Below are 14,392 nucleotides of genomic sequence, written 5' to 3'. Positions count from 1 at the left end.
GTATAAACACAGCTGGAGGAAGAGGCAGGGAGGGAGATTCCAAGAATGGGTAACAATGATTTCAAGTTCACTTGGGAGGAGAAGGTTAATCTTTGAAATCTCTTTGGGATATGTATCTCACAAAATCATGTTCACCAATGAAATTTGAATTTTAGAAAGGACACAGGAAATTGTATAAATGGTATGAGTATTGAAAATGTCTTTTTTTCTGTTTTGGTTGGTTTGGGACAGTCATGATGTGTCCGAGTCTCAGCTCATTTACGCTTGACCATGGGAAATGGAGCATTGTCAATGGGTCTTCCTATGAATATGGCTCTAAGATTATCTTTACCTGCAACCCGGGATACTACCGTGCTGGTCCTGCTCACATGCAGTGTCTGGCAAATGGGATTTGGAGTTGGAGAAATGAAAGGCCTCGGTGCAAAAGTGAGTAACTTTTTCCTTTTATTTATTCCTTGTTTTGCAGAAAATATACTTCATAATATAATTAGAAGGGATAAAGAACTTTACAATTTCTTTCGAAAACCATTCAATTGAAAGGCTCCCACACTGAATGCTGAATGTTTGTGTAAATGAATGAATGGGATATTAAATTATTATCCTCCCTACTTCAAGCGTCTCGCTTGAGTTCTGTTTCTTTTTTATCTTTTTCTTTATTAGCCTTCGAGAATCAATGTGTTATTCTACTGGATCAACCATTCAGCGACTCACTTTTGTGGTCTTCAAAACAGAGCCAAAGGCTTGCATCAATATCTTTTTTTTTCATTAAAGAAAATCAGAAAGAAAATCTGGTTTTGTTTGTTTGTTTGTTGTTGTTGTTGTAAAATACAATCACTATACTCTGCCTGGAATACTAGATAGGCAGGTCTTGAATGACAGCTGGTAAAATGACTATAAATTCTTTGTACTCTTGGGATCTGTAAATGGAAAGAAACATCAATTTTCCTTTTCTTTTGTCTCTTACTGTTTGCATAAATTACAATAGCTCAAAATAACCCAATTGTGGCTCCATTTCAAAATACAGAAGCACAGACCAGACCTCACCCCTTCCACCATTCTTTGTATTTTACAGTGAAGCAGCATCTAATTAAATGTTTTTTTTAATTTGTTAAATGGCAATGTTTTGAAGGGGACATATTCCAACATACATAATGTAGACGTAATAGTATCGATAGGCTCTTTGTATGTAATCTTCCAAACTGCAAAAGACTATCTGAATTATTAAAAAAAAGCCCTTTTCTAGATTTCCCGATTGTACTATTATATTATTGAATTCCTATTCAAGGTGATGTTTTTATCACCAAGTTGGGAGGGAGACAGCTGAGACAGGTCCCGTTCCACTAATGGGTGCCGAACTAAAGCATGTAATTTCAGCACATGAAGTGTCTACTTGTTTTTGTCATGCAAGGAAGCCATAAGAAGTTGTTAAAGCCAGAGAAAGAGAGGGAGAGAGCGGGAGAGAGTGGGAGAGAGTGAAAGAAAGAGTGAAAGGTAGAGCCAATTCTCTCATTAAAAGGACGTGTGTGTCTCGCGAACAATGACTTTTAATAATAAAACATCGCACGTCTTGTGATGCAAGTATTCTGCATACACATGTCGCATTGTTGGGATTCAAACGAGACATCGGTCAGGCCTATCAAGAACCTTATTCATATTGTTTTCATGTGAAATTAAGCCATGTCAACACTAGTGTTGTCTATGTAAAACACAAGCTTGCATCATTTTGGTATTTAATCCTCCCATGTCCATTCTCTCTCCCATTTTATCTTTTACAGTTGTTTCATGTGGCGACCTGCCCATTCCGCCTAATGGAAAGAAAATTGGGACTCAGACTACCTTTGGCGCATCAGCCATTTTCAGCTGCAATCTTGGTTATGTTTTAACTGGATCAACTGTTAGAGAGTGTCTCCTATCTGGACTTTGGAGTGGTACAGAGACCCGGTGCCTTGGTACGATACTCGCCCCTGACCTTATTTACTATAACAAATGATTTTCTAGAGTGTGCACAAATATTTATTTATTTTCTGTGTGGCCTGTCTTTTCACCCAAAAACTCTAATCTGACCGTAATCAATTCCTGATTAACCTTGCCTATCTTTTTTCCACTGGAAAAGTTATTCATGCTTATAATAGAAAGTCGGATGAGTGGAACAACTTTTTTTTTTAAAAGCAGTTGGACTTATAAAAGCCCTTAACGGCATTTTTTGGTATCTCAGTAGCTAGCCACGTGATTGTGTTGATTGAGTGCTAGTAAGTAAAGTTAAGGAAGTATTGCATCAACCTCTTGTCGGAAAATGGTTATCCCAACCACCATTTCAGGAAAACCTGGTACCAACACCAAAGGTGTTTTATATTATTTTATTGCCAACACATAATACTGCCACAGTGCAAATGTGCAGTCATTGTTTTGTTGTCAAGCGTTGACACTTTCTAGTCTCGCATTCCTTGTATGCTTGATTATAGCAACTATGGGTAAAGCAGTGATAAGGTCAAATGTTGTCCTTTGTTGGCCAGTCTTCTGACTGAGACCAAATTGGGGGAGTAGTAGTCTTACATAGCACCATCATGTGTGACAGAATTTGTCTTGTAGTCTATTCCAGGCAATTGTTCTGACAAACTTCAAAACCAAAGTTAAATTTTGGGCCAAAAGCAGCTGGGGCTTAATAGTCAGCCAAAATGAGATAGAAACAGCTGGGGAACCAGTGGATGAGTGTTTATTAGTTCACTTGCCAAATGCTTGTGGCTGATGGTTGCAAATGATTTAGCAATATGTCCACTTTGCTCTAGTTCTGGACAGCAAGTGGCAAATCAACATCATTTAATTGAGCACAGTTCTAAAGCAAAGGAACATGTCCTTCATCTGTGTGCATCCTTAGAGACCTTGACAATAGCATTTCCTTTTCATCCTATGCTTTTACTTTCAGTATATTTAAGCTGTGCCTTATTTTTTTTTATTTGAAGGTGACAGATAATGCAGGATTTGTTATTTTTCTCCCAGTCCTGTCTGAGTCATTTTATACACATTTTTCTTTTCTTCTCATCTTTGTGCTTCAGCTGGTCATTGTGGCATTCCTGAGCTAATAGTGAATGGACAGGTGATCGGAGAGAACTTTGGTTACCGAGACACTGTGGTTTACCAATGCAACTCTGGATTTAGGCTTATTGGCTCATCAGTCCGGATCTGCCAGCAGGATCATAACTGGTCTGGACAACTACCAGTGTGTATCTGTAAGTATTATCTGCATTCATTTTGATAGTCTTGAAACGACTTTATTTTTTGAGGCCGTGAGGTCCATTGTTTTGTTATATGCAAATTTTCCATAGCATCAAATAATAAAAATAAATATAATATAATAATATTCCTTCAACAATCAATGTGTATGACTTGAAAATAGATTTGTAGTGTAAAACAAAAACATGAGAGAATTTTTCTGCCAATTGTCTCCATCACCCCACGTCTTCTTACCCTCTTTATTCCTCCATTTACTTTGCTCTGTCTGGATGATATTTGTCAACGTCAGCTGTCACTTGTGGCCATCCCGGCAGTCCCATTTATGGGCGCACCAGCGGCGACGGCTACAATTACAACGATCTAGTGCGATTCTCCTGCAACAAAGGCTACAACCTAGTGGGTCCTTCCTCTGCCCAGTGTCAGGCTAACCGTCAGTGGAGCCAGCAGCCTGCCACATGCAGAGGTGAGCATCAGCACATATAAATAAGATCTTGTTTAAGTAAACCACTGATACAGTTGAACACTGTGTATGTTCATACAAATTATTAATACAAAATGTTGCGTATTTTCTTTGGATACTGAATAGTAGAAGCAATGGCTACTCACCACCTAAATTTGCTCAGTTGGAATATTGTTCTCATCAAGTGGTAGTGCATGACAATTTCCATAAAACTATGTAAGTGCAAGTGCAGTTATTTTGGTATATGTGGGAATTCAATGAATTATATTACACACTAAGTTGTTTTCTCTATCTCGTCCGTTCTCGCTATGATGTCATCCTCCTTTTTTTCCAAATGGAGCTGAGAACGGCTTTTTTTCTGTACCGTCACTCAAAACTATTTAAATTTTAGTCAACTTGGCTGCCAGATGTAAGAAAATATAAAAGTTATGAGTGTAAATAAGTCAATCAAGAAAAACATGGTGAACCATAAAATTACCTGACATTCATTTGGCCTTACTTTGTCAAAATATGCCTTGAAGAAGTAATATTTACTCATGCTCAGTCAATGATGCAAAGCATTTGCATTATTGATGCAATGTGATGTTGAGCTGAACTTAAATTCACCCTGGTTGTCTTTTGGGGATCTGAACATTTTTTGTCAGCAGTATTGTTTTGAAGATTTAGTTTCTATGAAAAGGTGCGCTTGTAATTTTTTTGCCAATTGAAGTGTTCAGTTCTTTTGTTTTCAGTAACTAGTGTCTGCTTTGCCCATTACTTGTCTATGCTTAATATAGCTCAGACCCAGTTGTCAGTCTCGAGTCATGTCATTTTTATTTTAATGATAGACTGTGGTTTTATGCGGGACTATTATAATTAGGCAGAAAAAAAGGGTGTCTGGGTGTTCATTGATTTTCCTCAATAAAATAAAGATAAATATAATGTAAAACATTTTCTTTCAATGTTCCATACAGTGGTGAACTGCACAGACCCTGGTATTCCTGCCAATTCTATCCGTGAAAGCAAGATTGAGCACGGCAACTTTACATTTGGCAGTGTGGTGTTTTACGACTGCAATCCTGGGTATTACCTGTTTGGTTCCTCCGTGCTCACCTGCCAACCAGCTGGTCACTGGGACAAACCTCTACCAGAATGCATAGGTACCTTTTTTTAAGAGTTAAATATAGGAATTTATTCACAGAATGAGAAGACTTATTTAAAAAGAAATGTTATGAGTTTGAGTTTGTAATGTTACTTTGAGATACACAGCACACAGTGTTTACAGGAATTACACTTGGGAGATACATCAATCATTTTATGAAATGACAATGCAGGAGGTTTTTGGCACGGGAGCTACTTTTCTTGACGGTGATAGATTATTATTGGTTTCTTGGGAAGCAACCATTTATTTGGATTTGTGGATAAATCACAAAACCCAAGAATAACTACAATATATAATGGCAAAAAGACTATCTGAAAATCCGACATCATGTATGTTACCCTGCATTTTAATATGAATGACATCAAATGTGTAACTCGATAACCATGTGGAGTAGCTTTAAAAAATGTTTTTTTAATGAAGAAAGACTTTTGTTGGCCTATTTAGTTTTATCAAAACATAAACATTTTAAAAATTATTTTTGTTAAATCTGGAAAGCCCCCCACCCCCAAAAACAATCTTACCAGTGCCTATTAAACCCAGAGCACACTTGTGGCACCAGATAAAGGAACAGAGTAAAGTTTTTATTCAGTAACAATCTGGTAGGCATTTAACAACCGTAAAATACCAACATAAGCAGTTTTGTTGATTCTTATTTATTAAGGTTAGCGAGCCATGTAAAACCAATTCCTCCCTGTATGTGATCTTTCATTGATATTCCTATTTTTGATTACCCACCTTTCTGTAATCCAGAGGTGGAATGTGGCCACCCAGGTAGTCCTCCACACGGAGTAATGATTGGAGAGAAGTTCACCTTTGGCTCCACCGTGCAATATTCCTGCTCTGGAGAGCGCCAGCTCATGGGAGACTCATCACTCACCTGTCAGCTTAATGGCCATTGGAGTGGACCAATACCCCACTGCTCAGGTACACATACAAACACACACATCTCCATATCTCATTGTACTGCCTAAACAAGCATATTTGCACACATTAATAAGACTGGACAGTCTTTGTGTCCCTTTATGTCTTCCTATGACAGTGACAAAAATGTTATGTCAACTATCACCAGGAAGCCAGCATGTTGTACATTTTTGTTGAAGTTGTTAGAGCAGATGATTTTTCGAAGGGATATTTATGCTTGGAGAGACTGGTGATACTGTCGGGTTTTTGTTGTTGGCGGTGCTGTACGACCTAAGATTTTGTTACGTTGCATTTCACATTGGTTTGGAAAGGATGAGCATGGCTTTTCTTTATTTTCCCGATAATTGCTCCTTTTGCCCCTCCTTGAGTGAAAATAATATTAGTCAGTTTTTTTCTTTTATTTACTCCATTTCGAGTTGTTGCCGACTGGCTTAACTTTGTATTTATATGACAACAACTCTCTCTCTCCCTTCCCTTATTTTTTAGCCATTTAAATGTTTACTGGTTAAATGAAGTTGGGCCTTAAAATCGATTCCTCCACCGTGTACTTTTTTTCCCACAATCCAAGTTGAGCTCATGAGAACACAACTATTTGTAGGAGCTATAATTCTAGTGTTGTTTCACTCAATGTGATTCACAACATTGTATAACATTGGTATTTTATCTTTTGGGTATTTTTATGTAAATTGTGTTCACTGTTATAATTAATTTAAAAAGACTACACGTGAAAACTGTTAAGTAAGCACACCTACAAAATAATTTGACCAATACATAATTATTCCCTCCAGTCTAAAGCATAATGTAAATAACATTCAACATTTTAGGTTGGTACACCAACTCGAAGTTTTACATGTAGTACTATCTAACATAAGCCGTTAGCTTGGGTCGTGACTGAAAAAGGTTAAAATGTATAATGGCCTATCGCAAAGTTGTAAGCCATTTATTACCCCAAAAAACATTTGGACGATGCAAAGTGTAAAGTTCAGATAAATCAAGGTCTAGAATTGCAAACAGCTGACTGAGCACATTTATCAGCCCAAACTATTCCCCTGTTGATATTTTTTACAGATTTTTTTAGCGCCATTGTGAAAAAAAATTGGCTCATTGCTGTCCACAGGGTCCCAATGGACCTAAAACGTAACCGCATTTCCCACTTTAGCTCTCGTAGACTATTTACTATTTGATGTGTTTGCAGAAAACAAAAATTGGGAGCGGGTTGCGCATGTGTTGCTTTGATGACCCCAACATGGAAAAGCAAATGTTGATTCCTGCACCAAATAATAACACAAAAGGAGATTATCTCCTAATCTATCTGATAGAAGACCATTAAAAAAAATAAAATAAAATATATATAAATAAAATAAATAAATTAGACTGTCAGAAACCACCCTCCCCCATCACTCTTCTCTTCTTAGCATTGAAAATGTTTCTCCTTCCTTCAAATGCTTACTTATTTTGTTCTGCTCACCAATCCAGGATTAATGTTTGTACACGCTAACTCACTTGCCAGTGTTTTTTCTTCATGTGACAGTGTGAATTCCACCCTTGACATTATTGTTTTGTGACTCAGTGTCTTGACATAGGAGAAGTTAGTGAGTAATGCCGGTAATAGGAAATGCATGAATCTACTTGTCATTATCTTGGCGAATAGACCAAGAAATGTTTAATTAGTCATCATCTCTTATTTGTTTCTGTGCATGATTGTTTGTTTTTGTGTGCTAATTATAAATGTTTCCTAATCCCTAAGTCATAGAAGCCAATTAGATGATACAGTATGTTATTTTTATTATTTGATTAGCACCCTGTTGTCATGACAAATTAACCTCCTAGGAAGTGGTACAAGTTTGTATAATTTCTTTTCGCTTCATTTCCTGCTTTCATTATGGCGTGTCGCCAGCTTGGACAACAGCAGCAAAAAATTACCACATTAGATTCAGTACATTAACTTTGACGCCTCTAATATTTAATCACATGAAAGTAAGATAATTGTATCTTTTTTTTAAATTAATATTTTAAAAGCCACTTTATTACTAAGAGGAAAAGGTTGTTTTGGATTTCATGGATACTAGTTTTACTTGAGTTAATATCTGGAGGATTTTATCATAATTAATTATTAATCATTCACTGAGCATAGGAAAATATTTGTATTGTGGTAAATATTATTTACAAAGTGTTTTTCAATGTCAACATCATTTGGACCAAATTTGTGAGGCAACACTTTTTTTTTCAACTTTGACATTTTTATTGTCATTTAATTAGTCAAAGCATTGAGGATTTACACCTCACTTTTTTGTTTTAGTTTTTATATATATTTGCTCATTTTGGGTGGACAATAATGTGTATGCCTCTCCATTAACAGGGTTCATTTAAGATTTTTTTTGGGGTGGTTTTAAATGCATGCTGATTATACATCGATTATTTTTTTTCACATCTGTTGTACTTTCTGATCCCTATCTGCAGGAGTCATTAGTTGCCTTTTAACCCATCCCCAAAACAATTGCAGTTCTGCATTAAACATTACATTGTATTATGTAGATTTTCAAAAATGCATATCAGTGTAGTTCCCACTTATTTTTTTCTTAATTAACAAATGTTCACTAATAGTCCTCATTAACAATTATATGAATGTGTGGAAATGGTGAGCATTTCTGATCTATTTTATGTTAAATAGGCTGATTGTGAACTGTTCAACAAAGAATTCACATTTTGTTGGGCAGCCACAAAATACATATAATTGGAGCCCAAAGCAAACTAACAGATCAATTTACAGGTTTCATTAAACATAAAAGCAGAAATTGTAGCTACAAGTTAACGAAAAGAGATGTCCATTGAATCAATGCAAAACTCAATCCTAAACATGTGACATATGAAGAAAAACAAAAACTGAATTCCACAGTAGCACTTGATAGGAAAAGATGAATAGTAACAAACTCAAAGTGACATAGTGGTGAGGGGAAAATGCATTTTCTGGAACAATAAACCTAGTTCAAACTGTTTAATCCCTTCCCTCTTGTAATGCTTATATTGTGCATTGTATCCCATTGATCATTCCTGAACACAAAAAAATAGTTCGCTGTCAATATTTTTCACTTTAATTTTACAAAACTGTAGAATCTTTGCACTGCAGGAATGCATTATATATGGCTTTATCCATTCTAGATGAAAACATTACATCACATATCACCAGGAGCAACATTAGCTGTTTTCTCAGCATTTCCGTTTACTTCCCAGTTCCTCTACTCGTCTCCATTGATCTATATCTATTGATCTGTCTCTTTGTCTGTCTGTCTATCCAGATATCCTTGGTTGAACTCCTCACATTTTTCTTGTACAGGGGGTTAAATATGGCTTGCGAAGCTATTCGCCTCTTGCACTCATCTGTTGCATGGCTTAATTTTCAGGCCTATAATTTCCTTACAGAGGTTGAATGGACAAGACGTCGAATGCAAAGTAAATCCTCCCCAATTAGTAAGATTATAGCTGTCACAGTGCATGTGTTGCCGGTCTGCCTCACCTAAATGAAGGAGTCTCATTAAGTCCTGGCAGATGCTTTAGGTCACACACAAACACGCAAATGACTATGCACGGCTCACATGCTGCTTGACTGGGGGCACGCACTTTGGCGTATGCCTGTCTTTGCAATGTACGCTGAAATGGAGAAAGAACTCAAGAGCACTCTGTACAGACATTTTCTGTTGCAGAATAAAGGAAACACATGTTAGCTCATGATCGAAGCTCACCCTAGCAAAACACAAGCTTATCATCTCGAGCTGACGTGACAAATCCACTTGCGTGCTTTGGAGCTTCGTGATGTGCATAGAAGATATGGGCTTTGCGTAGTTAAACTTTGTCAACACGGTGACTATTAGCACAGCTGCTTGCTGCTCTGTAGTCATAGAGCAAGCAGTCGGCACGAGACGAAATGATGCACAGCCTTATGGAACAGAATTCCAAAGCCAATAAGTAGCACATCCCTCATGTACCGAGCCACACTGAACTCGGCATTCTGATTCCCACTCTGTATGCCAAGTAAATCTTATTGTGCATATAGTATTTGAACATCTTATCCATTTTTCTCCCTTCATCTGCTCTGTTTTTTTTTTCACTGCTCAGTCAGATATTCCGCATTTGCTTGTCTCTTTTGTATGATTTTTAATTCCATGTTTCTCCGCACCGGCAAAATCGGTACTTATTGTTAGCTTCATTATTCAGTCATGTTTAAAACAAGACCAATAGCAGAGTTGCCGTACTTCCACCATTATTTATAAAAATTGTTTAAGATATTTGTATAACTGACCTATCATAAATTAGTCATTCAGGTCATATAGTTTGTATTCCTTTTTAGACTGTCATATGCCCTTGTACCAAGGTATGGTGCATTCAAAGACCAAGTCTTATTTCTTTTATACAAGCCATTCAGAGACAGCATACTACTATGACACAGTTTAACCCTTGAATTCATTTCAGGAAAAAAAAACAACCTATTCTTCAGGTTTCATGTTCTTTCTCCAGCACAATGAAGAGCAATGACATTAGCATTTATATGGCTGAAAAAAGACATACATTTGACCTTTACATTTAACAATTGGACAAAGCACTAATAGAAACAAAACTGGAAATATAATTAGCATTGTAAAAACATTTTTTTATTGTGTTTTGCAAAACACACCTTAGAGGTCATACTTTTCACCTAATACTACTATGTATTTCAAAATGTTCAGCTTTCACTGGTGAAACTAATGAGATGTTGCTGCCGGATTGTGCGTTGGGTCTTCGTTGTTTTAAAGTGTAAATGACCTCTGTATATACATTTTTCTCGCAAACCTTCCCAGTTTCTAGTTTTCTTAAACAAGCTATGAAATCAAGAAAATTCCCTCTTAATTGGCTGAATTTGGCCTTGGGTTATTCGGCAGTTTGAATATGCCTATCTTAAACACAGCCCCTGAATTTCTCGTTTTTTATTTTATATTATTTTTTATTGTCCAGTAGCTAATTTTACCTGTTTGTATTATTTCCTTTCATCTTGTCAACTTCACTTATCCTTTACTAACAATATTGTATGTTTCATCCTGACAGTGATGAGAGGGATCATTTGTAACTGTACCCTTAACCAGGCTTTCGAGATCAAAGAGGGATGGGGAAATAATGCATATTCATTACAACCGCATTTGGTTGCCACTTATATCTGTCCAGCCGTCTTTATAGACCAAGAGCCACCAGTACTGAGGCACTAAAATGTATTAGTAGTACAGGTTTTTGGCTTGGTGACAAGTGCTCATTGGAGTGTGTTGTGTTTTATTGCAGCCTTCTGGACAGCTCACAAGATGTATAATCTCACAGTCTTTTTCATTCTCTGTTCCTGTGCTGCTCAACAGACAGCAACACTGTATTGACAGTGGTACAGAGCAAAAGAGTCCATCTGTGGGAGCGTTTACCCATTTGAAGAGACATCAATTTGTGATTTTCGCTTTTATGACGCTCTGTGTGGTTATCTTTCACTGCAGGCAACACTGTGGGCACCTGTGGGGATCCTGGCACGCCTGCACACGCCAGCAGGGAAGCAGGGAACTTCAAAGTGCGAAGCAAGGTGCGATTCACCTGCGCAGTGGGACATACGCTGTACGGCTCAGCAGAGAGGATATGCTTCCCCAACGGGACGTGGTCAGGCAGACAGCCATTCTGCAAAGGTAAGGGAACTCTCACAATAACTCTCTCGTGTTATGTTTGCAATAGGCTGTTTGTGAAAGAGCCTAGGAGGAAAAATGCTATACAGTTTACACATTTCCACCCGCTCAGGGAATGGTGCATTACACTTATGGGCCCTGTTTTCTTACACCATCTAAATGTCAGCCATTTCAAATCTGTTTAAAGTGAATGGATGTTTTTATGTTTTTAATGCTCGTGAATACTGCCAACTCTCGCACCAGTAAGCTGGTTTCTTTATATTCTTTCCAACAGTGGTGCATTAGTTGCCCAGTTTCTGATGGGCTGAAAATGGTTTGTTCAGGGATGGTCAAAATGATGCACACTTTTTAATGAGAACTAATTATCTGGTTAGGATTTGAAATTGGCCAAAGGAGAATTGAACTGTTAAATCAGCACTCCTATCACCGCCGCCTCCTCTACCAAATGTACCCTGGTCTGGGGAATGATTTAAACAAATATATATTTAAATGGAAATATGAATTATGAGATAAATGAATTGATCAATTTAATAATTTGGAGGTTTCAATTAATGCTGTTCACATATATTTCATAATGAAACTGCCTACATGCCTATGTTAGTGCAAGCCAGGCTACCAAATTCCAAAACACTTCCAACATGGGCTGCACTGGAAAGAGCATTCACTGATGTCCCAATTTGTGCCAAAGCATATAATAGGGCCCCAAATGGTAAATACAGTTTGTGGGATAAAAAGATGTGTGCATTTATAAAAAAAAAAAATAAATAAAAAAAGGGCCTGGAGTTACTAAAATTCCCCAAAATATCAAGCTCTAGTTAGCACTTTATGCAATTTATGTGCTTCCTGCAGGCAAAAATGTACATGACTTGCATGCTGTGAAGACTTTAGTTGGTAGAATCCCACTTTTTGATCTTGCCAAGTAACCTCCAGGGCTTCGACTGAAAATTGAGGCACATTCTTAAGTCCTTTTCTCTCCTCTCCCCTACTGTTGTCCAACTCGGCATAGCACCAGTGTCATTTCTAATATGACAGGCCAATGCACCAGACCCTCTGAACTCCTTTCGAGATGTCTGTTTTTGATTCAATCTCTCTATTTTCTCTGTCTCGCTCCATCGCTCATTTCCTCCAGTCAGCCTTTTTGCCCACTTTTTCTTAGATATCCTTCTTCCTTAATCTTATTGTCTGGCTGCCTCTTGTATCATGTCTTTTGTTTCCTCTCTACCCGGCTCTTAGCTGTATTCCAAAATTGTCCTCACGCGTGTAAGTGTGTGTGTTTCTAATGAGCATTTTAGCACCTGGTGGCATGTGAGTGATGTATTGGCACATTCATGAGCGTGTGCTTGAGCATATGTGCTAATTGTCAAATCTCCACAGACGACACAACATGTTTGTTTCCTCTATAAATCACTATTTCACATTTTCCAAGCAATTAGCTGATTGAGAAGGCAAATCAGTTTTATAATTAGACTTTATCTAAAGGAGGGGGAAGCAATCAATGTCTCCCAGGCACTGTTTTAAAATGCTAATATGTTACCAGCATTCTACTAGTTGATTGAGCATGATTTTTATCTTTCCTTTAAAAGGCTGTCCGAGCTGCACCTTAAGTTGGAAAGTTGAATGGATTTTGTTATTAGTTTTAACTGTTGAACTTTGGAAAAAAGTCCAATTCGATTCTCGGCTGGTTTGGCATTATATCTTGGTAATTTGGTATCTAGGCAGAACTACACTGTCATTATCCATGTATTCACTGGGTTTTTGCTGATGATTTGGTGAGAATTTAGTTTTATTAACGACTGTCATCTCCAAGTGTTTAAGTGACTTTAGATTATTTGAAATGTTTGCCTGACCATGAAATAGCACTAAGATCAGGGATGCACAAACGTTTTTGTTCCAAGATCAACTTTTCAATGCAATGGGGTTTTAAAATATATTTAAAATAGAAAAAAAATGCTTAGCACTACAACTATTAAAATATATTTGTTTTAAAAAAAAATGTTTTTCTCATGTGCTGTGAAGCCCGATCTTTGGAGTGATGAGTATATGCTCAGCAGTGCTCCTGATCTGCTCATTAGTATTCCCAAATAAAGCTGTGACACGATGGATTAAAGGTTCCTTCCTGGTTCACAGCCTCTTAAAAGAAAAACAAGGCTTTCCTGCATCCGCTTATTTGAGGCAAATGGCCATAATGGGCCAACAAGCCAATGAGCTCAAGTTGCTCTTTTCCAACTTTTTCTAAGTGAGCACAGATAAGACTTTAAAAAGAACACTCCACTGGGTACGAACAAGAGATCAATCATCTCATAAATAAATGTTGATATTGATGTAATGTAAAAGCGATTTTTCTCAAAGCTCCTCAAACACCTGGAGACCACCACAATTTATTTCCCAGACACTCAGGAGGTTCCCAAACATCAGGTTGTGAATTCAAGATATGGGAAATTATGAATTCAACTATGATTGTTCACCTCTGATCTCACTGCGTCTTTTGCTCCATGTTTAATGCAGCTGTGCAGTGTGGAAACCCAGGAACACCTGCTCATGGCCGTATTTCCCGTGTGGATGGTACAACCTTCTCCCATTACATTGTTTATTCTTGTATGGAAGCCTATTTCATCTCCGGCTTGCCCACACGTCAATGTCTGGCCAATGGCACATGGTCTGGAATTGCTCCAAACTGCACAAGTGAGTATTTTCCACACCTCCTGTTGTTTAATTCATATTAAATGTTTCCAAAGCTTTAGCACAATATTGAGCATAGAAGGAACTGTGACATGTAAAACCCCATTCTGCTGTTGATAGTTTTAGAATATATAAATGCCCATGACTGGCTGCTGAAATGTGCTCGGGTTAAGTTAATGAACCGTGCATCAACTCATCTCCTCGTCACTCATTTTTTTATATGCATGCTTACAATTGCTCAATATATCATACTTTCTTTGCCAAAACACAGCTGAG

At 37.5% G+C, this 14,392-nt stretch overlaps 1 protein-coding gene across 2 annotated transcripts in view; it reads left to right on the top strand.

Moving 5' to 3' along the window:
- LOC144198896 (CUB and sushi domain-containing protein 3-like) overlaps positions 1 to 14,392 on the top strand; it is a 161,106-nt gene that overhangs the window by 100,335 nt on the left and 46,379 nt on the right. For both annotated transcript variants that reach the window (XM_077720109.1, XM_077720107.1), the window contains exons 51-58: positions 232 to 426; positions 1,776 to 1,949; positions 3,054 to 3,227; positions 3,521 to 3,694; positions 4,645 to 4,830; positions 5,583 to 5,756; positions 11,258 to 11,440; positions 13,943 to 14,119. In XM_077720109.1, coding sequence (XP_077576235.1) covers positions 232 to 426; positions 1,776 to 1,949; positions 3,054 to 3,227; positions 3,521 to 3,694; positions 4,645 to 4,830; positions 5,583 to 5,756; positions 11,258 to 11,440; positions 13,943 to 14,119 — 1,437 coding nt within the window. The remainder of the gene's footprint in view (positions 1 to 231; positions 427 to 1,775; positions 1,950 to 3,053; positions 3,228 to 3,520; positions 3,695 to 4,644; positions 4,831 to 5,582; positions 5,757 to 11,257; positions 11,441 to 13,942; positions 14,120 to 14,392) is intronic.

This window comes from Stigmatopora nigra, chromosome 7, assembly GCF_051989575.1.
Source record: "Stigmatopora nigra isolate UIUO_SnigA chromosome 7, RoL_Snig_1.1, whole genome shotgun sequence".
NCBI lineage: Eukaryota > Metazoa > Chordata > Actinopteri > Syngnathiformes > Syngnathidae > Stigmatopora > Stigmatopora nigra.
This window is presented reverse-complemented; position numbering and strand designations above follow the sequence as displayed.